Here is a 27,843-nt window from a genome sequence, read left to right as displayed (position 1 = left end):
GTCCTTCTTCCGTACTAAATACCAATCAAACCCCGAGATCATCGTCAACAGAGCTGGTGTCCGGGCTCGCCGGCAAAGGTGGTGGCACCGGAGCCCCTTCGGGGTTGGGCGATCCTGGCGCTTGCGAGACTCGGCGAAGTCGAACGCCATGGCAGCAAACGGCTGCACAGTAGAGCCCAACCGCAGCTGCAACTCTGAAGGCGATGTAGGGCCGGTCCTAGGCCATGGCAAAAGGTGTGGCGGCCTAGGGGCCATCTTAAGTAAGGGCCTAATATATCAACATACTTAAAAAAATTACTCCCTCCTTCCCAATATGTAGGGCGTATTAGGAATTGCATGCAATTTCATAATATAAGGCGCACAGTTACATCCTCTGCTATCGATCGCTAGTTTTCAGGGAAAAAAATACGGTGACCACCCTCTCATGCGGTTAGCTCGCACGAGCACACACTCGTCTCTCTCTCCTTCAACCCATTCTGCCCACGAACCCACCTCCCTTTCTCTCCCGCACAATTTTCTCGTTTGTGAAGTAATAAACGACGTACGTTAATTTTCGTGCTACAACCTAATACACCCTACATATTGGGAAGGAGGGAGTATAAAGAAAGGGGGCATTTGCCCTCCCCCCTCCTGGGAACACTTCACCACGTTGTATCTATTCAATAGTTATTTTATAGTTAAATACATTATATTACATGGTGTATGGAGACTTTATTTGCTAATTACAAAATTAAAAATAATGATGTTCATGCCTATATATTTTTCATGATATACGATATATATTATTGAAAGTGTGTGTGTGTGTGTGTGTGTGTGTGTGTGTGTGTGTGTGTGTGTGTGTGTGTTACTCTGTTAAGGTTCATTGTCCCTCAAAATTGCACTAGGGCGTTACCCCATATGCGATGGCCAAAGCTTAGTCAACATTATTGGACGACAATGTCGCAGAGAGGGTTTTGCTGACTGAGTGCAAAGGTACTGGGCTAGACGTAGACTGCAGAATGGTGTACTATTGTGGAGCAACGGCTCTGACCTTTTAAAGTTGTCCCTAGATCCGGGCGCTTGTGCATGTCTAACCGCGAGGCAGGAGTCAGGGTTCTTGGTAGAAGGCACCTGGATGTTCTTCTCACAAGCAGGAGGTCGATGCGGAGGGGATTCAACCGCATGGTGGGCGCTGCTATCACCTCCAAATCCAGAGGAGATCTGGTTCTTTTCCACCCAAACAACTCCATGCTATGAATTTTGCAGCTCCCCCGCCGTCGCATCCCAACGAGTAGCCATCGCCGATGCGTTGTTGGAAGAGTCAAGGTCATCTTTGTTCATGTTTCTTTTCCAGGAGAAACAACCGTTGCCATAGCCAAACGACCGACGTCGTGGCCCATGCGAGCGGATCTAAAACCTTCACTGCGATTGACCAGAATCCACACCTCAACCATTGATGGCAACTTTTTGTTGATAGCTTACCAGGCCAACAACCAAACACGACCTTAGTCTTAGCAATCCAATATATGGGTTGTAATCGGAGAGCACTTTGCCTAGAACTTGTAAAATTTATGAGATTTGAATCTCGAAATCCAAAAGATACAGACATACCAACCTCCATAGCCAATCTAAGAGAGTGACTAAGGTTGGCTAAGGACGAACCACTTGGCATGCTGTCAACCGCCACCACGCATCGTGTTCTGGGTGCTCCCTCGGGATATTTTTTATACACGTTTACGAGTTTTAGATGAGTTTTTCATGGTTTTTTGGCTTTTCGTTTTTTGCCCAGTTTTTCCTTGGTTTTGGAGGGGGGGGGGGGGATTGCGCGAAAAACGTGTTTTTTTCTTCCGCGAAAAGCACAATTCCATTTCTCGTGGGGGCACAGATTTGCTTCCGCGAGAGGCACAACTTGCCTCTCGGAAAGAAAAAGCCCGCATTTTTTTTCTTCCGTAAGAGACACAAATGTGCTTCTCATGTAGGCACATATTTGCTTCAGCGAGAGTCACTGTTGTGTTTTGTTTTTTCCTTTCGAGAGGCACACAGATTTGCTTCTCGTGGAGGCACATGTTTGCTTCTGCGAGAGGCATAGCTATGCCCCTCGGAAAGGGAAAACATGTTTTTTTTCGTGAGAGACACAGATTTGCTTCTTGTTGAGGCACATGTTTGCTTTCGCGAGAGGCATAGTGTGCCTCTCGAAAAGGGAAAAAAGTAGGGGAAAACCGTGCTTCCGGCTCGCTCTTTTTCTTCTAATTTTTTCGTGAAAAAAAATCATAAAGTCCTATTAACATGGGATCTAGTTTTGAAAATGCCAACGTGAGAAACCAACAGTGAAAACGGTCCGCTGTTTTGACGCACGGTTTTAAAGACAAAAACATTTTAAAGAATCGAATCTATGAAAAAAGGAAAACTACCGGGTTGTGAAAAGTGGCAATGGTACTCCTTAATTAGTTTTTAGGGGAAAGTCCTTGTGATTTGGCCAATCTGTTGTAAAAAAAAAAGTGATCTGGCCAATCTGATCTTCCTGGATTTTTTTTTAGCGTGATCTGATCTTCCTGGAAATGCGCCTTCTGTCCCGCATGGGCCGTCGGCCCGTCTGTGCGCGACACGAGGTTCCCCAGTCCGGCAGTCCAGTCCCACTAGCAGACTCGCCCGAGCGGGTCTATTTTTCCACCTCAGCTCGTCTCGCTTGTGCCCTACCTACCCCGCTTGTAGCCGCCGCGTCTGACCCAAGCCTCCCACTTCCACCCAGCCGCCCGCCCCCCATGCCGCTCCCGATGCGCCGCCTCGCCGCCGCTCCCTCCCTCCCAGCCGTGCACCCGCACGACTCCCCCGCGCCCCCCTCCGTTCGCCTCCGACGACAGCATGGCCGGGTGTCGATGGAGAGGTCCTCGACGACGACGTCCCGAGGTATTTCGCCGCGGCTGGCGGAGACTGCTCTTATCTCTTGTTCTGGTAGCTGGGGCATGTGTCATTTAGTCGTGGGAAAGTTAACACCTCTGTGCAATGTACCATGTATCGAAGTATCCTTCTGTGCTTGATTACGGTTTTCTTTTAGTCTATTTGGCTCGGCTTCGCATGCTAGGATGCAAGTCTGAAAGTTCGCCATGTATCGAATATCTCATCTGGGAAGCAAAAGTTACACGGTGTACCTCCTTTCTTGCTGGAACAGATTTTAGTAAACTAACCTCCTACGGTAAAATGGTCTAAATCGAAAGAAATGAAACATATTTTTCAGCCCTCTGGAGTTTTCTTTTCACTAAAATAGTTTACTAATGACCTCTGGTGTTGCTGAATCTGGGTTTTCACATCCTTTGATGCAAACTGGTCCTGACAGTGCCTATTCTCCATGGGCTGGCCATTTTATACCAGAGGGAGATTTGCAATAGGAAACTTGACTGACTTATTTTTATGTTTTATATGGAGGGGTAGCATTTTGCTTCTGTTATGATGGTACCATTATATCGCTGATGATAATCTGCAGGTGTTAGTTGTGTGATGGCAAGTGGTAAGGAGCATGCAGCAACTACTAGTGGTGATGAAAAGAAAGGTGGACTGCGTGGCAAACTGAAAAAAGTTGTTCTAGCTTACAGTGGTGGCTTGGATACATCAGTAATTGTTCCATGGCTTAGGTACAACTACAAATCTTTCTTGTTTCAGTAAGCAATTTACCAAATTAAAGGATGAATTGATCTGATTTGTCTAAACTATGTTTTTTGTTTTTTTTATTGAAGGGAGAACTATGGCTGTGAAGTTGTCTGTTTCACTGCTGATGTTGGTCAGGTATGTTAACATAACTTCAGTGATTCCATTATCTTCCTTTAATCTGCAATGTTGTGCTAAATTGCTGACTATGTCCTGCTTGATAAGTGCCACAACTTTCTCTCTCCCATCCCGTCCCTCTTTGTACATTTTACTTAGTTTTTGCTCTTCTGATGGTTATATTTTTTACCATGAGTTATAGATTCTATAATTTTTCGTCTGTTGTCTCTGGCTTCATGCTGTTCCAAATTTTACAACTTTGAGTTACTTTTGTATCGTATCTTTGTACGGAGTATTTTGTTTTCTATCAGTACATAACTGAACTAGCATTGTTTGGACCTTTTTTCTAGCTTCCTTCTAGTGAACCATCAGTTAAGCTCGTATTTTACCCTTTAGGGTGACATTGAATTGGAAGGATTGGAGAAAAAGGCAAAAGCTAGCGGTGCAAGCCAGCTTGTTGTGAAGGACTTGACAGAAGAATTTGTTGGTGAATATATATACCCCTGCTTGCGTGCTGGTGCAGTTTACGAAAGAAAGTATCTGCTTGGGACTTCCATGGCTAGGCCTGTTATTGCTAAGGTGAAATTGATAAACTAGTTGTATTTTTTGATTTGTGTGCACATTACTTCTGCAAGATAATTGTCTTACAAGTAAATTTGAAATGAATGTGTTGTTGATCTTCAGTTACAATATCTTTTGGAGTGTTTTTTTTTGTAAAATCTGCACTTTCTTGTACTAGAATAAATGCTTCTGAGGTCATTTATATAAGGTTGCTGTCACTTTTTATAGCTAGCCATCCACCCTGGCACCGTTTAAGATTTGTTTACTTACAACATGATTAATTTCTCATTGAGCTTATAAATGCAAGTTTGTTTTCCGTCGAATTTTATTTTATTTGTTCCCTGGAAGTCTCGCCTGTAAGAGTTGCACTTGTGCTGTAAGCTTTGTAGGATCTTAACTTAAATATGTAATTCTAATAGCTGGTGGGATGGATGAAATATTCAAATGAAGTACTTGCAACTATCTGCCACAAATTTTATATGTCCTTATATTCCTTTGAGGACTAAGCAATTTATATCTTTATTGCAGGCAATGGTTGATGTTGCCAAGGAAGTTGGCGCAGACGCAGTTGCCCATGGGTGCACTGGGAAGGGCAACGATCAGGTACATACTGCTGTTCCTGGAAATGTCAATATGGGCAGTCATCTGATGCTATCCTTTTCTGTAGGTTCGCTTTGAGCTTACATTTTATGCCTTAAATCCGGAACTTAAAGTGGTGGCACCCTGGAGGGAGTGGGATATCACAGGACGTGAAGATGCAATTGAGTATGCAAAGAAACACAATGTGCCAATTCCGGTTTCAAAGAAATCAATATACAGCCGAGATAGAAATTTGTGGCACCTTAGCCATGAGGTATATATTACCTATTGTCTTGTTGATGCCTCTTAGGGTTTATGGAGCTCTATTGTTTCTTTTTGGTTTTAAGTACACAGATCTTACAGTAATTCGTACATGATTGCGTAAGTTCAGAAGTTTCAAATCAATGAAGTGCACCATCATATTGATGCCATCTATTAATCTTCAATTGAAAATGTTGATGCTTGTCGGATGATGTGAGTTATTCTCAACATTTTCAGGGTGACATTTTGGAAGATCCAGCGAATGAACCAAAAGAAGATATGTATATGATGTCTGTTTCTCCAGAAAATGCACCTTCAAAACCTGAGTATGTGATCAATCCTTTTTCTTTCCATAGGCCCCATCTGTTGTCCTGGATAAGTACTCTTTATGCTCTTTATTTTATCTTTACTGCAGTGTAGCCCTTTTTACTAAATCTGTGCAATGGTTCATTTGTTTTTGCAATGTGGCCTATTTTACTAAATCTGTGCAATGGTTCATATCCCCCCACGTAAAGTTGAATTGCGTAGAGAACCACCCAAATGATTTGGAATCTGTATACCATTATTCTAAAGTAGGCATGTTGAATCGTGGCATGATGAACTTGAGTTGTTCGGCATTGTGAAGTTCCCAAGTTTTTGACATTGCTAAGTTTTTCATGTTTTCATTTATCCATTTACCCAGCAGCTTTTAATGTAAAGTGACACTGTCATACTGAATAGAAATGGTCACGTTGTTGTAGCCACCAGCTATCTCTAGGTAGGACTTATGTTATGCTTCATGAAATCATCATCTATAACTTGAATTGGGAACATTACTATCGGTCCATTTCTGTTGTAAAAACTTAGTTCGCGTATTTTTTAACTATGGATTCCTTGCTGATAGCATGCGTGAAATCATTGGAACTGGTAACACTACCGTCAGTCCAATTTTGTTGTGAACAGAACACTTTGTTTGTGCCTTTTTGTTACATAATAATTATAATTGGCTGTACAAAAACAATCGGTTAACTGCATGCTTGGTTGCAGAACAGTGTTGTTTCCATTGTTCCACGATAACACGCATATTTATACTCTGTTAGCCAGTTGTATATGAAAACTAAACTTCATGCAGGTATCTGGAGATTGGCATAGTCGCTGGCGTCCCTACTTCTATCAACGGAAAAGATCTCTCACCAGCAACTCTCCTCGCCAAGCTCAATGAAATCGGCGGAAAGCACGGGATCGGGCGCATCGACATGGTGGAGAACCGCCTGGTGGGGATGAAGTCCCGCGGCGTCTACGAGACCCCCGGCGGCACCATCATGGCGGCCGCGGTCCGTGAGCTCGAGTCACTGACGCTAGACAGGGAGACGATGCAGTGGAAGGACATGCTGGCCCTCAAGTACGCGGAGCTCGTCTACGCGGGGCGCTGGTTCGACCCGCTCCGGCTGTCCATGGACGCCTTCATGGAGACCATCACCGCGACGACGACCGGCTCGGTGACCCTGAAGCTGTACAAGGGGTCGGTGACGGTCGCGTCCCGGAAGAGCCCCTACAGCCTGTACAGGGAGGACATCTCGTCGTTCGAGAACGGGGAGATCTACGACCAGGCTGACGCGGAAGGTTTCATCAGGCTGTACGGCCTCCCCACCCGGGTCCGCGCGATGCTGGAGAAGGGAATCTGAAGGTCGGCTTTGCGTCTCGAATAAATTGTTTTCTCATTGAAAACTGCCGAGTGTGTCTTTGAGTAGCTGTGAACAAATGGAAGAGATTTCCAGGTGGGTGGGCTTTGAGCACATTGTGGAGTTTTCTGTTTTGTTTGGTAGCCTTTTCATCCGGTGTGCCTGGATATATGTATTGAGGAGTTGCTCCAACTTGCCGTAATATACTGTTTGGTGCTGCCGTGCATTCCTTGTCTATTTACTTTACACTTGGTGCCTTCGAATCATCCAAGTATGTGAGGCTAAAACGAAGCATCCGCCATTTTAGTTCCCCTGTTCTTCTCTTGTCCCATAACAAGGCAGCTATAGGGTTTTTCCTCTAATTCGGCAAGGTTCTTGTCTCAAGGTGGCGTGTGTGGTTGCTAGAGATTCTGGTGCCATTTTTTTGCAACCGCTTCTTTCTGACAAGCAAAATCTTCTTCGGTGGTAAGGTCAAGAGCGTTCTTCATGGGCTGGCTAAAAAGATTGACTTGGAACGACTTTGGGGACTACGGTATATTTTCTATTTCTTGCTCGAGTCTTCAGTGTGTTTCTTGACGTTTGTCAGATATGCCGGTGGGGGTTTCTTCTCAACGAAAAGAAAGTTTGCGAGACTGTAAAGTTTCACAGAGGTATCAAAAGGATTGCCTTTTCGAAAGTGCTCTTTTGATCCTGAGCGCATAGTAAAAATTTCAAAAAAAAATGATTTTTTTTATGATAAACATTGATGAATGTTCTAACTGCATGCAAAATTTCAGGTCAAAATGACATTCATGGAGGTCTGGGCAAAAAAGAAAAATCGATGCTGCAAAATGCTTCCAACAATAGTCATTTTGAACCATGGAATTTTTTTTCCCAGACCTCCACGAATGTCATTTCAACCTCAAATTTTGCATGCAGTTAGAAAAATTATCAATGTTCATCACAAAAGAAATTCAGAATTTTTGAATCTTTTTTTTTTTGGATTTTACTGTTTATGCGAGAGCATATGAGCTCGGGATCAAATGCTCCATGTTCCGCTTTTATCTTTTCTTCACCAGTTGCTCTTGAAGCTGACCGCTTTCCCCTCTGGTCGCCCAAAAATTTGCATGGTAGTGGGGGCTGGGAAGACGAGACGGGGCAGAAAAGGTGTAATGTTTCGTTGGGGCGCAGTCCAAAGCTCGTTTGAGAGAATTCAACAGTGCTTCATTTTCTCCTTGCATTACACACTGACAATGTAAACTACAGAATTGGCACTGTACAATCAGGATTGTTTATCTTCACCTGCTTCCGCCAACTCGTTTCACTGGATTCCAATCATTTTACTGTACATACATTTGACTGGTTACAAAATCTTGCTCTAGCCATCCTAAAAGAACAAACACACCATCCTACTGTATTCAACAAAGTGTTTGACTGTCAGTCAGCACTGTGGTTGTGTGAACTGGTTGCCCGGACAAAACCTACAATCAAATGAAATACAATTACGAGATGTCCAATGAACATGGGAAATCGTTAGTGATCAAGATTTCCTGGAAAGCCTTAGATGAAACTTACTTGCTAGTCAACCCTGTTTTGTTCAGCAAGTTCTGTGGAACTGCTCCACCCAGCTCATTGTCTTGCAAGAATCTGTATACATGAATAAAAACAGTAAGCAAGTTCGCAAGTGATTTGTTATGACTTGTGCAAAAGCAAATAAAGTGCAGCTAATTTGGAGATGAAAATAAGTAGATTGTAAGAACATTCAAAACTTGTGATGCACCAAGGAATAAGATGGTACAAGCAAGAATCTCAACGATATTGACAACTTAGAGCTTACTCCCTCCGTTCCAAAATAAGTGTCCTTGTTTTAGACTTTTAGTTCAAATTTGAACTAAAACCACGACACTTATTTTGGAACCGAGGGAGTACAAATTTACATGCGGATATTTTTTGTTAAACATTGCACGGAGTCCATGCAAGTATGTTAGAGTATATCTCCGTGTATCTCTTATGTATAGGAATATCTCAACCTACCTGATTTTGTATGATATGGTTGTGATCTCTCTTGGCCTCCAAGGCATGTAACTCCCTTGTACTCCTATATATACGTAACACGAGGGCCGCCCCAGGTGTGGCGCATTGCCTAAATATTCTCGTTTACTTGGTATCAGATAGATCGATCCCCTCCTCCTAAACCCTACCACGCCGCCGCCAGCCCCCTCCCGATCGCCGTCCCCTCGCCATGTCTGGCACCGGCGCCTCCATCACCTCCTCCCTCACCTCTCCCTCCCTACCCGCCTCCCACTCCACCACCGCCGGCGCCCTCATCAACTCCACCATGCCCGCCTTCGCCTTGCCGGCTGTGCAAGTCGCCAGTGTGCGCACCCACGTGCCCGTCATGTTGGATCTCAACACCTCCAACTTCGTCAAGTGGCGGATGCTCATCCGCGTCCTCCTCGGCAAGTACGACCTGCTGTCCCACATCACCACCGTCACGCCCGCGGCGGACCGCACGCCGGACTGGACCCGCGAGGACTACGTCGTCCGGTCCTGGCTGTACGGCTCTATCTCCGACGAGATTCTTGATCTGATCATGGCGGAAGATCAGACGGCGCATGAGGCTTGGAATCTCATCTCCAACCTTTTCCTGGACAACCGGATGACGCACGCGGTCTACCTCGAGGCCGAGTTCCGCGGCCTCGTCCAAGGCGATCTCTCGGTCACCGCGTACTGCCACCGCCTGAAGGCCCTCTCCGACGCCCTTGCCGACGTCGACACTCCGGTCACGGCCAAACCCTCGTCCTCAACTGCCTTCGCGGGCTCAACCCGCGGTTCGCCGACATCACCACGATCGTGACCATGCAGAACCTGCTTCCGACATTCGGGCAGACGCGCTCTCTGCTGGTTCTCCGCGAGACTCAGCTCGCCAACACCTCCGCCGTGGCCAACCAGATCGCCCTGTACGGCGGTCACTCTTCCCAGGGCTCCGGCCTTGGCAGCGCCAACTCTAACCGCGGCGACGGCAACCGTGGTGGCGGCAACTCCGGTGGTGGCGGCAACCGCAACGGCAGGAACTGGCGCAAGAAGCGGCAAGGCGGCGGCTCCGGCGGCAGCAACTCCGGCGGCTCCCGCGTCGGTGCAGGCGGTCAGCCTGCGGTAGGCCCGTGGATCTGCTTCAACCCATACACGGGCCAGCCGCTGCAGCCCCAGGGCGCTCCCACGCCACGACCGACCGATGGCGCCGGCCTGCTAGGCCCGCGTCCCCCGGTGCTGCCACCCGCCCAGGCTTTCACCTCCCTGGCTCCCCTTCACGGCCAGGCCTTCGGCACCAACGCCCCCCCCCCGGTCCCTGGCTACAACCCGGCTCCTCAGTGGGACTGCGCCGCGCTGATGGCCGCCTTGAACAACGCTGCATCGGCCTCCAACGTCGGTGAGTGGGTCATGGACTCCGGAGCCACCTCCCACATGGCCTCCGACCCCGGTATGCTTCGCCATCTCCTTCCTGCCTCCTCCTACTCCTCTGTCACTGTTGGCAATGGCTCCACATTACCCGTGTCCCACACCGGTGACGCCTCTATTCCTACTTCCGCTCGCACACTTCTTCTTCACAATGTTCTTCTCGTACCTCACATTGTTAAAAACTTACTTTCTGTTCGTCGTTTTACTACTGACAACTTATGTTCCATTGAGTTTGACCCCTTCGGCTTCTCTGTGAAGGACCTTCGCACCAAGGCCGTGATCCTTCGCTGCAATAGCCATGGAGATCTCTACGTGTTCCCCTCCTCGGTCATCAACCATCACGCCCGAGGACTCATCGCCACCACCTCCACCGAGCTTTGGCATCGTCGTCTAGGACATCCAGGTCGCGACGCTATGTCGCATCTTCATAAACAGTCGTCTATTCCTTGTAATAAACCGGCACCACACGTTTGCCATGCTTGCCAACTTGGCAAACATGTGCGCTTGCCGTTCAGTAGGTCTACATCGCATTTTGTCGAACCGTTTCAGTTAGTGCATTGTGATCTTTGGACATCTCCTGTTTTGAGCAACTCTGGTTTTAAGTACTATCTTGTTATTGTGGACGACTTCTCGCATTATCTATGGACGTTTCCCCTTCGCAACAAATCCGACACCGCCACCACACTTATTAATTTTGTCGCCTACGCCCGCACACAATTCTCCCGTCCACTAGTAGCAATGCAGTCCGACAACGGCACCGAGTTCCTCAACTCCACGGTCACCACCTTCTTTGCCTCTCACGGCATTCATCTTCGGCTTTCATGCCCTTACACCTCCCCTCAAAACGGCAAGGCCGAACGTGCCATCCGCACCCTCAACGATGTTACACGCACACTCCTTTTTCAGTCCTCGATGCCACCGTCCTATTGGGCGGAAGCCTTGGCCACCGCCACCCATCTCATCAACATACGCCCCTCTCAGTCCATCGAATTCGCCATCCCCTATATCCGTCTCCACTATAGCATGCTCCGTGTCTTTGGATGTCTCTGCTACCCTAACCAATCCTCCGTCGCCAAACATAAGCTAGCGCCCCGTTCCGTCGCGTGCATATTCTTAGGTTATCCCTCCAACCACAAAGGGTATCGGTGTCTAGATCCTCAAACACGTCGCGTCATCATATCTCACCATGTCGTCTTCGACGAGACGATATTTCCCTTCTCCTCCTCTCCGGATCGCCCGTCTAACCCTCTTGCGTCGTTGGATTTTCTCCTCCACCTCATCGCCACCGACACCACACCTGCCCCATCTCCTGCGGTTCAACCCGCTATGCATGCACCCGTTATGCATGCTGACCCTCCACCTTCCCCTCCCCCTTCTGTCCGATCGCCCGCCCACGCACCCAGCCACGCTGGGCCACCGAGCCCGCCGCCTAGTCCCACTGGGCCGTCGAGCCCGCCTACTCGCTCTCCCGCTGTAGCTGACCCGCCGAGCGCACCCGCCTCCCCTGGGTCTCCTCCAAGCACATCCTCTCCTCCTGTTGTCGTACACCGTCCACCCTCCCCTAGCAACACCCACACGATGCTGACTCACGCCAAGCGCGGTCTCTTCCAGCCCATCGATCACATGAACCTTATGGCTTCCGACTCCTCCGTCTCTCCTCTTCCCAAAACACACCGGGGTGCTCTCAACGACCCACACTGGCGTCGTGCCATGCATGATGAGTTCGAGGCGCTTGTCACTAACCGGACGTGGTCACTTGTTCCACGCCCACCTCATGCTCATGTTGTTTCAGGGAAGTGGATCTTCAAGCATAAATTCCATTCGGATGGGCGGCTTGCTCGGTATAAGGCTCGGTGGGTGGTCCGCGGCTACTCCCAACAGCCGGGCATCGACTTCGACGAGACGTTCAGCCCGGTTGTCAAACCGGCCACCATCCGCATCGTCCTCACCATTGCGGTCTCCCGTGCGTGGCCGATCCACCAGCTTGATGTCAAGAATGCCTTCCTCAACGGCAATCTTGACGAGGAGGTTTATTGCCAGCAGCCGCCTGGTTTTGTTGATGCCCGTCGCCCCGACTCTGTGTGCCGCCTTCACAAGTCGCTCTATGGGCTCAAACAGGCGCCCCGTGCATGGTACCAGCGGTTCGCTCTCTACGCTCATCGCCTCGGTTTTGTTGCGTCGAAATCGGACGTCTCTCTGTTCATCTACCGCCATGGAGATCAACTCGCGTACATCCTCCTGTACGTTGATGATATTGTGATCACCGCTTCTACATTTGCACTCCTTCAACATTTGACGCAGCAGCTACACTCGGAGTTTGCCATGACAGATCTTGGAGACCTCTCATTTTTCCTCGGCATCTCGGTTACTCGGGACGCTCATGGACTGGTTCTCTCTCAGCGACAGTACGCCCTGGATCTTCTTCAACGTGCGGGCATGGCCGACTGTCATCCCTCGCCTACTCCTGTTGATGTCAAGGTCAAACTCTCAGCCACTGATGGTGCTTTGCTTGATGATGCTACTACCTATCGGAGTTATGCTGGTGCATTACAGTATCTCACCCTCACCCGTCCGGACATCGCCTATGCTGTGCAGCAAGCCTGCCTTTATATGCATGCTCCCCGTGAGCCGCATCTACACTTGGTCAAGCGTATTCTTCGCTACATCAAGGGTACACTGGATCTCCGCTTGCACATTCCTCAGACGTCGACCTTATCTCTCACGGCCTACTCCGACGCTGACTGGGCCGGTTGCCCTGACACTCGGCGGTCTACCTCAGGTTACTGTGTATATCTTGGTGACACCCTGGTCTCTTGGTCCTCCAAGCGCCAGACCACGGTTTCCAGATCGAGTGCTGAGGCGGAGTATCGTGCTGTCGCTCACGCTATTGCCAGAGTGCTGCTGGATCCGTCAGCTTCTTACAGAGCTCCATCATCCCTTGACTACTGCAACGGTCGTTTTTTGCGATAATGTCAGCTCAGTGTACATGGCCTCCAACCCAGTGCAACACCGCCGTACCAAACACATCGAGATCGACATTCACTTTGTTCGCGAGAAGGTGTCCCTTGGTCAGGTTCGTGTGCTTCATGTGCCATCATCTCGCCAGTATGCTGACATTATGACGAAAGGCTTACCCTCGCAGCTCTTCTCGGAGTTCCGGTCCAGTTTGTGCCTCTTACCAGCTGACGCACAAACTGAGGGGGGATGTTAGAGTATATCTCCTTGTATCTCTTATGTATAGGAATATCTCAACCTACCTGATTTTGTATGATATGGTTGTGATCTCTCTTGGCCTCCAAGGCATGTAACTCCCTTGTACTCCTATATATACGTAACACGAGGGCCGCCCCAGGTGTGGCGCATTGCCTAAATATTCTCGTTTACTAAGTACAGTCTATTTACAAATGACCAGTCATTTTTTCTAACAAAATGCCAACTGCAAAAACTCACAAAATGCACTAAAGGAGATGCAATTGGCTACTCAGGGGTTAATCAAATATATCCAATGGGTAAAATTGCCAACAACAGAAATAAGCACACCATGCAGATACCGAATATTGGCCAAGGAATAATTACATCTTCAGAATAAAAATGAACTACTGTAGATCGACATAGAAAAAAGTTTGTGGCTTGAATACTCTCAGCGTGTATGGCTATTTTCGGGAAAGGGGACGGGAATTTACAGGTGGGGGTTTATTGCGGGATTAGGCTTGGGAAGTTGATTATTAGTCCCCAAACCCACGTTTGGTGTTTGGCGGGAATCAGGAGTGGGAATTTGAGAGGAAGTTTCATCCCACGTGAATTAACAACACCAATCTAGGGAACTTGCAATGAGAATAAAATAGAGTCCCCCAGGTTTGAGGTGTTGCTGTTATGACCGGTTTGGTCTATACAAGGAAGAGGCCCACCGGGCATTAGTATTAGGAGCTTGACCCACAAGTTATCTTAGGCAAGTTATTTTAGGCAAGTTATCTTAGGCTAAAGTTATAAATACTAGTTGTAAGACATCGTTTGAGATCAAGCAATAAAGATAGTTCTATCATATTGCCCGGCTCCAGAGGAGCCGGAAACCCTAGCCGCACCTAGCCGCCGCCGCCCTTCTTCTCCCTCGCGACGGCGCCAACACGCCGGAGCCCCCGCCCTCGCCCCCAACCCTCGCTGTTCTGCCCGTATAACCTACGGAGTAGAGCCGGTAGGAACCCTAGTCCTACCAATTTGGTATCAGGTACCCGGGTTTCGACCATGTCTTCGCCACCTCCAATTCCGCCGCCGCCGCCGCCGCCGCTGCCCATCAACTCCACCACCGCCGCTGCCGCCAACTCCTCCACCGCCGCCGCTTCCGCGCCGGGCGTCACGGCCTCGCTCTCGGCGGGCGCTACGGCGTCGCTCTCGGCGCCGACCCTCCCGGCGCCCGGCACCGCGCCAGGCCACGGGCGGCCACCGACCCCCGTCCAACATACGCCGCCGCCGTCACCTCCCCCGCAGCCGCAGCAGTTCACACAGGAGGCAATGGCCGGCGTCCTCAACGACCTAGTCGCCGCGGTCCAGGGCATCCGCCTCTACCTGGCAAGTCCGTACGGGCCGCCTCCACCACTACATCCCGCCATGGCCGCGGGTTCGCAGGCGCTGCCGTGGTACTCGGTACCGGGGGCCATCACCGGAGGCTACCCGGCGCTCCCCGCCCCGGCGGCCGCACCGCCGCCGTGGCCACAGTGGCCGCCGCCGCTCGCGACGGCAACCACGCCACTCGCCGCCACCACAGGGCAGCAGTGGCCCACCTGGACCGCGCCATCCGCGCCGTCTCCCGCCGCGCCATCACTTCCAGCAGCCACGGAACAGGGTCCTCCACCGCCCCATCCCAGCCCTAACTTGGGCCGGTCGTCGCCGAGCGGGCTTCCGATCCAGGAGGTCCGCTTTTCGTCATCGCCATCACTACTCCCCGACTGGCTTCACGGGCCGCCATCGGCCTACCCGAGGGCCCGTCCGCCGTCCTGTTTCCCGTTGCAGCCCGAGGCGTCGGGCGCCACCGGGAACTACGCCAGGCCTTCCACCATGGACCGCGCACCGTCATCCGCCCTACGCACCGCCGAGGCAGTGGGCCAGCGCCACACCAGCAGCCGCCCCGGTTCGCCAAGATCGACTTCGCCACATACGACGGCTCCGACGACCCTCTTAACTGGCTCAACCAGTATGACCAGTTCTTCCGCGGACAGCGCACACCCGCGTCGGAGCGTACTTGGCTGGCTTCCTACCATCTCCGCGGGGCCGCCCAGACATGGTACTACGCCCTCGAGCAGGACGAGGGCGGCATGCCCCCGTGGGATCGTTTCCGAGAGCTGTGCCTTCTTCATTTCAGGCCACCGGTCCGCGGGAGCCGCTTGGCCGAGTTGGGCCGCTTGCCGTTCACCTCCACGGTGCAGGACTTCGCCGACCGCTTCCAGGCCCTGGCGTGCCACGCGCCCGGTGTGACGGCCTTACAGCAGGCGGAGCTTTTCATCGGCGGCCTTCCCGACCACATCCGCGTGGATGTCGAGATGAAGGGGCCCCAAGACCTTCAGACGGCCATGTACTATGCCCGGGCGTTCGAGCAGCGCGCCCAGGCCTTAACGCGTCCATCCGCGCCACGTGGGGGCCGACAGCTTCCCCGGCCGTCTCCGGCAGCACTGGCGTCGTCCACAGCCGCCCCGGCACCCACCCCGGCACCGACGCGGCCATTCAGGCGCCTCACTCAGGCGGAACAGCTGGAACGCCGGCGCCTGGGCTTGTGTTTCAACTGTGATGCGCCCTATGCACTGGGCCATGTCTGTCCCCGCCTCTTCTACCTGGAGACGACAGACGAGTCTGAGGAGGAGACACTGGAGGATGGCCTCGGCGCTCCAGCCCTTGCGGAGCCCGCAGCGGCACCCGCGCCCACCCCGGCCACCGCCCTCGTGGTGTCCCTACACGCGCTGGCCGGCATCCGTGATGAACGGACGATGCTCTTACCGGTCATGATCCAGGGCGAGCGCTTGGTGGCCCTAGTGGATACAGGGTCCACGCATAACTTTCTGCCGGAGACCACCATGCGGCGCCTTGCATTACAGCCAACCGGCGGTGAGCAGTTGCGAGTCACCGTCGCTAATGGCGACCGTCTCCGCTGCCACGGGCTCGCCCGCGACGTGCCCATCACTATCGGCAACGAGCACTTCACCATCACCTGCGCCGGCATCGACTTGGGCTGCTTCGACTTCATCCTCGGCGTCGACTTCCTGCGCACTCTTGGTCCTATTCTATGGGATTTCGACGCGCTGACGATGACCTTCTGGCTGTTGGGCCGCCGCATTCAGTGGGACGGCATTGGAGGTGTCGCCCCAACCACTCCACTCCAGCTGGCCGCGACCACCGCCACGGCCGAGCACCCACTATTGGAGAGCCTCCTCCAGCAGGACGCGGACATCTTCACCGAGCCACAGGGGCTGCCGCCCGCCCGCACGTACGATCACCGTATACATCTTCTGCCAGGCTCCGCGCCGGTGGCGGTACGGCCTTACCGCTACCCACAGTTGCAGAAGGATGAGTTGGAGCGGCAGTGTGCGCTCATGCTCGCGGCAGGCATCATCCGGCTCTCCACTTCGCCATTTACCGCGCCGGTGCTTCTCGTCCGCAAGTCAGACGGCACATGGCGTTTCTGCATCGACTACCATGCCCTTAATGCTGTCACACTTAAGGACAAGTTCCCTATTCCGGTGGTCGACGAGCTCCTCAATGAGCTCCACGGGGCGCGCTTCTTCACCAAACTTGACCTCCGGTCGGGGTACCACCAGGTGCGCATGCACCCGGATGACATCGCTAAGACGGCGTTTCGGACTCATCACGGCCACTTCGAGTTCTTGGTGATGCCCTTTGGCCTCACCAATGCCCCGGCGACCTTCCAGGCTTTGATGAACGACGTCCTCAGGCCCTACTTACGCCGGTTTGTGCTCGTTTTCTTTGATGATATTCTAATCTACAGTGCGTCTTGGGCCGAGCACCTCCAGCACATCGCCATCGTCTTCAACGAGCTTCGAGCGCACCACCTCCACCTTAAGCGCTCGAAGTGCTCGTTCGGGACACCTTCGGTGGCCTACTTGGGCCACGTCATCTCAGCCGACGGGGTGGCTATGGACGCCGACAAGGTGGCAGCCGTCTCCGCATGGCCGACCCCTCACTCGCCGCGGGCTCTCCGCGGGTTCCTCGGCCTCGCCGGCTACTACCGGAAATTTATCCGGGAGTTCGGGCTTATCGCGGCGACCCTCACGCGGTTGCTTTGCCGCAACGCTTTCGCCTGGGACGACGAGGCGACGACGGCGTTCGAGGCCCTCAAGGGGGCCCTCACGACGGGCCCCGTCCTCCAGATGCCCGACTTCGACCGCCCGTTTGTGGTGGACTGTGACGCCTCGGGCGCAGGGTTCGGCGCCGTGCTTCATCAGGGCAATGGGCCCCTCGCCTTCTTCAGCCGGCCTTTCGCTCCGCGTCATCTTAAGCTGGCAGCATATGAGCGGGAGCTCATTGGCCTTGTACAGGCTGTTCGTCATTGGCGGCCGTACTTGTGGGGACGGTCCTTCCAGATTCGCACCGACCACTACAGCTGAAGTTTTTGCTGGACCAACGGCTGTCGACCGTGCCGCAGCACCAGTGGATCAGCAAGCTCTTCGGCTTCGACTTCTCCGTCGAGTATCGGCCGGGCCGCCTTAACACCGTGGCCGACGCTGTCCCGTCGCGACTCCGACCTCGCTTCCTCCGCTGACAAGTCCGCCGGGGCGGCCCTGTGCATCCGCTCCGGGCCGACATTCGGCCTCTTCGCCGACATTCGCCGCGCCACTGCGACGGCCGACGATGCCGTCCATCTTCAGCAGCAGCTCACGGCCGACGACCTGGAGGAGCCATGGCGCTTTTCTGACGGACTGCTCCTCCATGGGCGCCGGGTCTTTGTTCCGGCGCAGGATGATCTCCGTCACCAGGTGTTACAGCTCGCCCACTCGGCAGGTCATGAGGGTATGCAGAAAACCCTCCATCGTCTTCGCGCCGACTTCTACATCCCTGGCGATCGCGCCCTGGTCCGCGACTGGGTTCGGTCTTGTCAGACATGCCAGCGCAACAAGACAGAGACTCTCAGGCCGGCCGGGTTACTCCAGCCCTTGGAGGTGCCATCTCAGGTCTGGGCGGACATCTCCATGGACTTCATTGAGGGCCTTCCCAAGGTGGGCGGCAAGTCGGTCATCCTCACGATGGTCGACCGCTTCTCCAAGTACGGCCACTTCATAGCGCTCGGCCATCCATACACGGCGGCGTCCGTGGCCCGGGCCTTCTTCGACGGCATCGTCCGTCTACACGGGTTCCCTGCTTCGATCGTCAGTGATCGAGACCCCGTGTTCACGGGCCATGTCTGGCGCGACCTCTTCAGGATGGCGGGTGTCCAGCTCCGCCTGAGTACGGCGTTCCATCCTCAGACGGACGGTCAGTCCGAGGTGGTTAACAAGGTCATTGCCATGTATTTGCGTTGTGTGACAGGTGATCGGCCTCGCGCTTGGGTGGACTGGCTCTCTTGGGCGGAGTACTGCTACAACACCTCTTATCACTCCGCCCTGCGCGCTACGCCATTTGAGGTGGTCTATGGTCGACCACCCCCGCCTATACTTCCAGTGGATCCGGAGATAGCTCGGACGGAGGTTGCGGGTGACCTCATCCGCACTCGTGACGAGATGCTTGCTGAGGTTCGTCAGCGTCTCCTTCAGGCCCAGCAGCTGGCCAAGCACTACTACGACGATCATCATCGCGAGGCGGAGTTCGCGGTGGGTGATTGGGTGTGGCTGCGTCTTCTCCATCGCTCTACGCAGTCCCTCGACCCGCGCGCGAAGCGCAAGCTCGGTCCTCGCTACGCCGGGCCCTTCCCTATCTTGGAGCGCATTGGAAAGGTGGCCTATCGTCTTCAGCTTCCAGCCCGCACTCGCATCCACGACGTTTTCCATGTGGGGCTGCTCAAGCCTTTCCGTGGCGAGCCACCGGCGGCTCCACCGGCGCTTCCTCCCATCGCCAATGGTCGCATTCTTCCAGAGCCGGCAAAGGTATTGCAGGCGCAGCTCCGTCGTGGCGTCTGGTTCATCCTCGTTCAGTGGGCAGACCTTCCGGAGGAGGAGGCTACTTGGGAGCAGCGTGAAGAATTCCGCCAACACTATCCAGACTTTCAGCTCGAGGACGGGTTGTTTGCGCAGGCGGGGAGAGATGTTATGACCGGTTTGGTCTATACAAGGAAGAGGCCCACCGGGCATTAGTATTAGGGGCTTGACCCACAAGTTATCTTAGGCAAGTTAGTTTAGGCAAGTTATCTTAGGCTAAAGTTATAAATACTAGTTGTAAGACATCGTTTGAGATCAAGCAATAAAGATAGTTCTATCATATTGCCCGACTCCAGAGGAGCCGGAAACCCTAGCCGCACCTTGCCCTAGCCGTCGCCGCCCTTCTTCTCCCTCGCGACGGCGCCAACACGCCGGAGCCCCCGCCCTCGCCCCCAACCCTCGCTGTTCTGCCCGTATAACCTACGGAGTAGAGCCGGTAGGAACCCTAGTCCTACCAGTTGCACTCATGGCAAAATACTGTGCATAAGGGATCAGTTTCACTTATGGCCAAGGAGCCGCTTCAGCTTCCAGATCTGAGCCTCCATGACCGCCAGAGCTGCCACATTTACCATCACAGCCACTGCGTCAATCGAGCAAAGCATCTCTGGAACCGAACACGACTGGAAAGATCTGAACAGCGCATAGTAACCATCCTCCTCCAACACCATTGGCAATGGACGAGCGGGAAGAAGCCATGCTGCCGTCAGTCCTATGATCTAAGTGCTGCCTGAAAGGGCAACCCGGGGGCCTGGCAAATGTTTCTAAAATGGTTGCTATGCTTTTCGTGTTTTATGCTTTCTGTTCTTTGAATACTCCGACATGAGAAGTAATGCAGGCAAATATTCTGAAACTGGAACAATAACCAGTAAGTAAAAATATTGACACAAATCAACTCACAGTTCACGCAAGGGCTGAATTGTCCCCAACGTCTCAGCTATTGTTCCATTCAACTTGTTATCATTCAGGTGCCTAAAGAGTAAAGACAAACCAATTTTCGCAGTAACGTATAAATAGTATGATTGTATAAACAATTTTTGAACTAAATTACAAAAGCCGAAGGGTTAGCTTACAGTCGTTGGAGTTGTCCCAGATTGATGAGATCAGGAATAGTTCCAGACAAGCTATTGTTTGCAAAAGATCTGCCAATGGTAATAGTGTCATTTTGCTAGCTTATATTTTCATTCCCTTTGATCGGTTATAAATAGAACTTACATATCAATAAGAGCAGTCAGATTTGCAATGTCAGGCGACAGAGATCCGGAGATACCCATACCTGAAAAGTTCCTGGTGTGGACCAATACAAAGAATTGTTACTGCAAACTTGCAAAGGATAAAAGAATTGCATCGTATAGATGGAAGGATCATGAGTTGAACTCACAATGAAATGACACGTATATTTTCATTTTGTCCTTCCTGACATGTAACTCCAGTCCAAGCATATCCATGAGGCATACATGGATCTCCAATCCAATCATCAGGTATGTTTTGGAGGCTTCTCTTCATACTCTCCATAGCAAGCGCTGTAAAGAAATGAAAGTACTAGGTCAATTTCATAAAAGAGACAGGCGCAAGTTAGAGCAACTTGCTGCATTGCAAGAACATCATGTAATACGCCCACAACAATATTTAAAGGACACTCACACAACCTAAAGTCAATGTGCACACTTGATAAAATATCTGAACAATACAAGTACGACTCAACGTGATGCTAAAATTGGGAGAGATGTCAAATGGTCATGTATACGCAAATTCACCCAAGGCACATTTTGATGACATGTTGCTAACACAGTACATAAACATACAACCTACCATACAAATAATTGAATCAGTGCTACCAGAATCATTACACATTTACATACATAATGTGCATTGCATCAGGCTGAACAGGAAATGTTTCATTGCCTGTTTGCATGCACTGTCAACTCAGGGGGAAACAATTGATAATAAAGGAATAAATGCAGCAAATGATGTACCATCACGTGTAATTGTCAGTCTTCCGATGGGAAAAATTCCAAAGACTTCGCCAGCATTGATAAGTGGTGGAAGAACAGACTTAGAAGTCAATATAACTCTGGTTAGGCCTGAGAGAATCCATTGAGTTGCAAAGACAGAAAGACCAGCTGATGTTACAGTCCCTTGGTAAAACTGGTAATCATTAATATTCACATCCAAGGTCCTCGAACTATTAGCCAATGTATCAGCAAAATAAAGAGAAACATAATAGCTGCCATTCTGAAGAGATATCGGCGGCCATTGCAACACCAAGGGTGCATTTTGTTCTGCTACCAAAGCTGTATTAAATACGTCAGGAGGAGGAAGATTCCAGAAATCGGCTGATGTAACGTTGTGGGTACTACTGACTGCATGTTTGCTGTCTGGAAATGGCTGCCAATAGCGGTCAAAACTGTCATCAGGGTACCTAAGTTTGAATGTAATGAAGAAAATGAAGTCAGGGATCTACAGAACTTCCTCACAAGAAAATCTACATAAAGCTTGTAATTTGTAGTCCTCTAGAAAAGGGAGAACGAAAGAAAATAAAAACATATATGATATAGGCCGACACGCTTCTTTCCTTTTTGTACTTCATTTAGTGAGCATCTTTTTAACAAGTACCTATTTGTTCCTTGGAATACACTTGTAAAGTTCTAATCACTAGTGCATGCACATGTTTCCTCAAAAAAGTAACGAGAAAGAGGTTCAGGAACTTTTGGTATTTTTGCTTAAGAATTAGGGATTCGATATGGTGAATTCTGCTTCTTTGATATTGGGGGATCATGTTCATTGCTCAACATGCTATAGGAGCCAAAGAAGCAACAGCCGCAACATGACCATAAAAATTAGAAGAGTTCTAAAGAAAGAAAACTACCAAATCAACCTACATCTACTGAATAAATGTTGTGAACCACATCCAGAGTTACTTTACATGACAAACTAAACCTCAGATCAGAAACAGCTGAAACCTAGAGCTATTCACTTCACAAAGAACTGACCCAACTGGTACTATCTTAAGATAAAAACTGGTACTGTATATGCCTGATCGACAGCATTCTCAGCCATATCGACAATGAGTCAGTTCTGCAGTCCTAATTCCTAAACCTACTCAAATTATGGGAAATCACAGAACATCTAGCACTTCATCACTAAAAGGGCACTGAAATCAAGGCCAGAGAAGTCGGCACTCACCTCTCGACGTCGCCAGTCGAGCCAAACTTGGTGCGCGCAATGAGGCCCATGGCGCTGCCCGTGAAATCGGTGGCGTTGTACACCGAATCATGGAGCTGGATGACCTGCAGCGCGTTGATGAACGGGCCGGAGTTGGTGTAGTCGGGGTTGACGCCGATGCAGAAGGTCAAGTTCCTGCCCCTGGCCGGGAACACGGCCTCGTAGTGCGAGGCGCTGCCGGCCAGGATGTCATCGGCGGTGTCGACGGCGGTCCAGAAGGTGCCGTCGACGATGAGGTCGAACACGGGCGGGGCCGTCGAGGTGGGGCCGTAGAAGAAGGTGGGGCGGAGCAGGTAGTGGCGATTGGGGTCGACGGGGAGCGCGTAGCAGAACTTAGCGGCGGGGCGGTACGGGAATACGCGGAGGGAGGCGAGGGTGGGGTCGAGGAGGCCCTGGGCCGAGAGCGGGCGGGCGGAGCCGGCGGAGACGTAGGGGCCGTCGGGGTCCCAGCGGAGGCCGCGGCTGTCGGTGGAGGAGCTCGCGGCGCCGCAGTCGAGTTGGTAGGAGAAGCCGCGGAGTCGCTGGCCGGCCGCGAGGGGGAGGAGGAGGAGGAGGAGGGCGGCGGCGGCGGCGCTGAGGAGAGGCCGCATTCTGGTGAGCCTTGCTGTTGCCGGACGATTTTGGGCGGAAATGGAGGGGAATTGGGATGGTTTCGTGCTGGGCGGGTGGGTTGACTCGGCCGGCGGGGAAGGTGGGCGCGGTCAGCGGAGAACGGGCGGCGGATGCGCATGCGCGTTCCCGGCGGCGGGTGTCGGACGTTGGGTCGGGCGGGCCGTAGGGCTCGGCTGGGTCACGCGGATCCGCGGACATTTTTTTTTGAAAATATCCGCGGACATTTTTGACAGCTCAGTTTTGTTGTCATCTTTTTCCTTTTTAAAAAAAAATCAGCAGGAGAGCTGCTAAGATTTCATTGATTGGAGAAGAGGCCGATGGCCAGAAACATGAAAAAGATAGACAGAAAAAAAACTGAAGGTATAAAAAAACATTTTTATTTTATTTTTTATTTGGTTAATCAAATAGTGTAGAAGTTAGATGAGGCTTTTTTTTACGGGTAAAACACTTTACTTCTCAAATAATAGACATGTCATTTACAAGAGAATGAGAAATAAAACCTGGAATCACAGATTCCCAAGAATTAGAGGATCTACTAACAAAAGAATTCTTGGCTAACTCATCCGCCACTTGATTTGCCTCACGGTAGCAAATGCTTGAAAGAAATGCCTCTGAACTCCATCGCTAGCTGATTGCAATCAACCACTATTGCCACATGAGGACCCAAATAATCCATGGAGTTCAAGGTGTCCACAGCAAATAAGCAATCTGGTTCAACTTTGACTAAATTGCACCCGACGCTAGCCGCTAGAAAAAGACCGTTCCTGATAGCAGTAAGTTCAGCAACATCAACGTCTTGTATATGTGGGATAAACCAATTTGCAGCAGCAATAAAATATCCTTTATCATCACGAGCTATAGCTTCAGAAGCACCTGACAAAGTATCTCCATGAAACGATGCGTCCACATTTGTTTTTACCACACCGTGACTTGGCTTCTTCCACATGCAACCATCCTTTCTGCTTGGCATTTTAGGTGATACCGACCTCATATAATTAGTCGCTAGGACCCTGATCGACAAAGCTGTCCTTTCTAGTGTTTGAACCTCAATACCCTTTACACGTTGAGGGCGTTGCCACCAGATGTACCATGCAGCGACGGCTACCAACTCGGCATTTGGGATTTCAGCTGATCCATCCGGTAATTTCATCAGCATTTCCATGGTAATTGATCCGGATCTATCATCAACTACTGCCCTCTGTATTGCTTCCTTTAGGCCAAGCTGCATCCAAATTTCTTTCACTCGATGACAATGAAACAAACAGTGTTGTATATCCTCAACCCCCACTAAACACACTGGGCATTGAGGTGAACAGGGGATATGACGTCCAGCAAGCACACAAAAACAGGAAAGAACGCCATGTAATACCTTCCATACAAAGTGCTTCACTTTCCTTGGAATCCGTAGCCGCCACACATCCTTCCAAACAAGGTTGATATGAACACTGCCTTGCCCATCTGCTCTTGTCCATTTAGAGCTGAATTGATGCTCAAACTCTCTGTGGTATGTCGATCTCACAGAGAAAGTACCTGACCGGGTATAGTTCCAACCGATGAAATCCTCGCCCATCTGAACATTTAGTGGTATTCTAAGAATTCTTTCAACATCCACAGGAGAGAACACATCACGTATAAATTCTCATCCCACTGTCCAGTATGCGGATCAATGAAGTCTTCAACTTTTGACAACATGGTTCCTCCTCTCAGAGAGATAACTCGTCGTGATGGACTTGAAGGAATCCATGGATCTTGCCAAATGTTCACTTTGGAACCCGTTCCAATACGTGAAATACACCCCCTCTGAAAGGTTTGTATGCCTGCAACAATACTTTGCCACGTATAGGACGAGCCCTTCTTAGGACCTGCTTTTAAAACATCACCATGAGGATTATACTTTGCACTCAGAACTTACGCGCACAAAGAATCAGGGTTCTGGATTAGTCGCCAACATTGCTTTGCTAACATAGCAAGATTAAAGCTGTGAAGGTCCCTAAAGCCCAATCCCCCCTTTTTCTTTGGATTGCACAACTTCCACCATGCAAACCAATGCATTTTTCTTTTCTCCTCATTGTCTCCCCACCAAAAACTAGAAACTTCATATGTGATAGCCTTGCAAACTCCCTTTGGCAATTTAAAAACAGACATAGCATATGATGGAATTGCTTGTGCTACTAATTTCACTAGGATTGTTGGGGAACGTAGCAGAAATTCAAAAATTTCCTACGTGTCACCAAGATCTATCTATGGAGAAACCAGCAACGAGGGGAAGGAGAGTGCATCTACATACCCTTGTAGATCGCTAAGCGGAAGCGTTCAAGAGAACGGGGTTGAAGGAGTCGTACTCGTCGTGATCCAAATCACCGGAGATCCTAGTGTCGAACGGACGACACCTCCGCATTCAACACACGTACAGCCCAGTGACGTCTCCCATGCCTTGATCCAGCAAGGAGAGAGGGAGAGGTTGGGGAAGACTCCGTCCAACAGCAGCACGGCGGCGTGGTGGTGGTGGAGGAGCGTGGCAATCCTGCAGGGCTTCGCCAAGCACCGCGGGAGAGGAGGAGTACTTGGGAGAGGGGGAGGGCTGCGCCAGAACCTGGGGTGCGGCTACCCTCCCACCCCCCACATATATATAGGGGCAAAGGAGAGGGGGGCCGGCCCCCTCAAATCCAATCTGAGGAGGGGGCGGCGGCCAGGGGGTTGCCTTGCCCCCCAAGGCAAGGGGGGCGCCCCCCTTTAGGGTTTCCCCCAAGCCCTAGGCGCCTTGGGCCTTGGTGGGGGGTGCACCAGCCCACCTGGGGCTGGTCCCCTCCAACTCTTGGCCCATGCAGTCCTCTGGGGCCGGTGGCCCCACCTGGTGGACCCCCGGGACCCTCCCAATGGTCTCGGTATGTTACCGATAGTACCCGAAACTTTTCCGGTGACCAAAACAGGACTTCCCATATATAAATCTTTACCTCCGGACCATTTCGGAACTCCTCGTGACGTCCGAGATCTTATCCGGGACTCCGAACAACATTCGGTAACCACATACAAACTTCCTTTATAACCCTAGTGTCATCGAACCTTAAGTGTGTAGACCCTACGGGTTCGGGAACCATGCAGACATGACCGAGACGTTCTCCGGTCAATAACCAACAGCGGGATCTAGATACCCATGTTGGCTCCCACATGTTCCACGATGATCTCATCGGATGAACCACGATGTCAAGGACTCAATCAATCCCGTATTCAATTCCCTTTGTCTAGCGGTATTGTACTTGCCCGAGATTCGATCGTCGGTATGCCGATACCTTGTTCAATCTCGTTACCGACAAGTCTCTTTACTCGTTCCTTAACACATCATCCCGTGATCAACCCCTTGGTCACATTGTGCACATTATGATGATGTCCTACCGAGTGGGCCCAGAGATACCTCTTCGTTACACGGAGTGACAAATCCCAGTCTCGATTCGTGCCAACCCAACAGACACTTTCCGAGATACCTATAGTGTACCTTTATAGCCACCCAGTTACGTTGTGACGTTTGGTACACCCAAAGCATTCATACGGTATCCGGGAGTCGCACAATCTCATGGTCTAAGGAAATGATACTTGACATTAGAAAAGCTTTAGCATATGAACTACATGATCTTTGTGCTAGGCTTAGGATTGGGTCTTGTCCATCACATCATTCTTCTAATGATGTGATCCCGTTATCAATGACATCCAATGTCCATGGTCAGGAAACCGTAACCATCTGTTGATCAACGAGCTAGTCAACTAGAGGCTTACTAGGGACATGGTGTTGTCTATGTACCCACACATGTATCTGAGTTTCCTATCAATACAATTATAGCATGGGTAATAAACGATTATCATGAACAAGGAAATATAATAATAACTAATTTATTATTGCCTCTAGGGCATATTTCCAACAGTCTCCCACTTGCACTAGAGTCAATAATCTAGTTCACATCGCCATGTGATTAACACTCACAGGTCACATGGCCATGTGACCAACATCCAAAGAGTTTACTAGTGTCTAAACTAGTTCACATCATCATGTGATTAAGACTCAATGAGTTCTGGGGTTTGATCATGTTTTGCTCGTGAGAGAGGTTTTAGTCAATGGGTCTGCAACATTCAGATCCGTATGTACTTCGCAAATTTCTAGGTCATATTGTAAATGCTGCTTCCACGCTCCACTTGGAGCTATTCCAAATGGTTGCTCCACTATACGTATCCGGTTTGCTACTCAGAGTCATTCGGATAGGTGTTAAAGCTTGCATCGACGTAACCCTTTACGTTGAACTCTTTATCACCTTCATAATCGAGAAACATATCCTTATTCCTCTAAGGATAATTTTGACCGCTATCTGGTGATCCACTCCTTGATCACCTTTGTACCCTCTTGCCAGACATGTGGCAAGGCACACATCAGGTGCGGTACTCAGCATAGCATACTGTAGAGCCTACGTCTGAAGCATAGGGGACGACATTCATCCTTTCTCTCTCTTCTGCCGTGGTCGAGCTTTAAGTCTTAACTTCATACCTTGCAACTCAGGCAAGAACTCCTTCTTTGACTGATCCATCTTGAACACCTTCAAGATCATGTCAAGGTATATGCTTATTTGAAAGTACCATTAAGCGGTTTTTGA

The 27,843-nt window shown here is 50.7% G+C and overlaps 2 protein-coding genes across 3 annotated transcripts; one reads left to right on the top strand and one right to left on the bottom strand.

Moving 5' to 3' along the window:
* The first annotated feature begins 2,642 nt into the window (after positions 1-2,642).
* LOC123131536 (argininosuccinate synthase, chloroplastic) lies at positions 2,643-7,026 on the top strand. The gene is made up of 8 exons (XM_044551182.1): positions 2,643-2,886; positions 3,461-3,608; positions 3,711-3,759; positions 4,135-4,317; positions 4,828-4,902; positions 4,967-5,152; positions 5,377-5,465; positions 6,251-7,026. Exons 1-8 carry the CDS (start codon positions 2,742-2,744, stop codon positions 6,801-6,803), a joined length of 1,428 nt encoding a protein of 475 aa, XP_044407117.1. The 5' UTR covers positions 2,643-2,741; the 3' UTR covers positions 6,804-7,026.
* A 954-nt stretch (positions 7,027-7,980) lies between these two features.
* Positions 7,981-23,376, bottom strand: LOC123131520 (putative leucine-rich repeat receptor-like serine/threonine-protein kinase At2g14440). Of its 2 annotated transcripts, none has more exons than XM_044551174.1 (8): positions 22,556-23,376; positions 21,346-21,797; positions 20,751-20,892; positions 20,585-20,656; positions 20,443-20,511; positions 20,270-20,341; positions 8,355-8,426; positions 7,981-8,260 (listed from the first exon to the last, which is right to left on the bottom strand). In XM_044551174.1, exons 1-8 carry the CDS (start codon positions 23,182-23,184, stop codon positions 8,221-8,223), a joined length of 1,548 nt encoding a protein of 515 aa, XP_044407109.1. In that variant the 5' UTR covers positions 23,185-23,376; the 3' UTR covers positions 7,981-8,220. The 2 variants fall into 2 exon arrangements, with proteins under 2 accessions (XP_044407109.1, XP_044407110.1); XM_044551175.1 differs by having other exon boundaries at positions 21,346-21,791; positions 22,556-23,374.
* Between the last annotated feature and the right edge of the window lie 4,467 nt (positions 23,377-27,843).

This window comes from Triticum aestivum, chromosome 1B (assembly GCF_018294505.1).
Source record: "Triticum aestivum cultivar Chinese Spring chromosome 1B, IWGSC CS RefSeq v2.1, whole genome shotgun sequence".
In the NCBI taxonomy this organism is placed as follows: domain Eukaryota; kingdom Viridiplantae; phylum Streptophyta; class Magnoliopsida; order Poales; family Poaceae; genus Triticum; species Triticum aestivum.
Note: the sequence above shows the minus strand (reverse complement) of the source record. Positions and strands in the feature narration are given on the sequence as shown.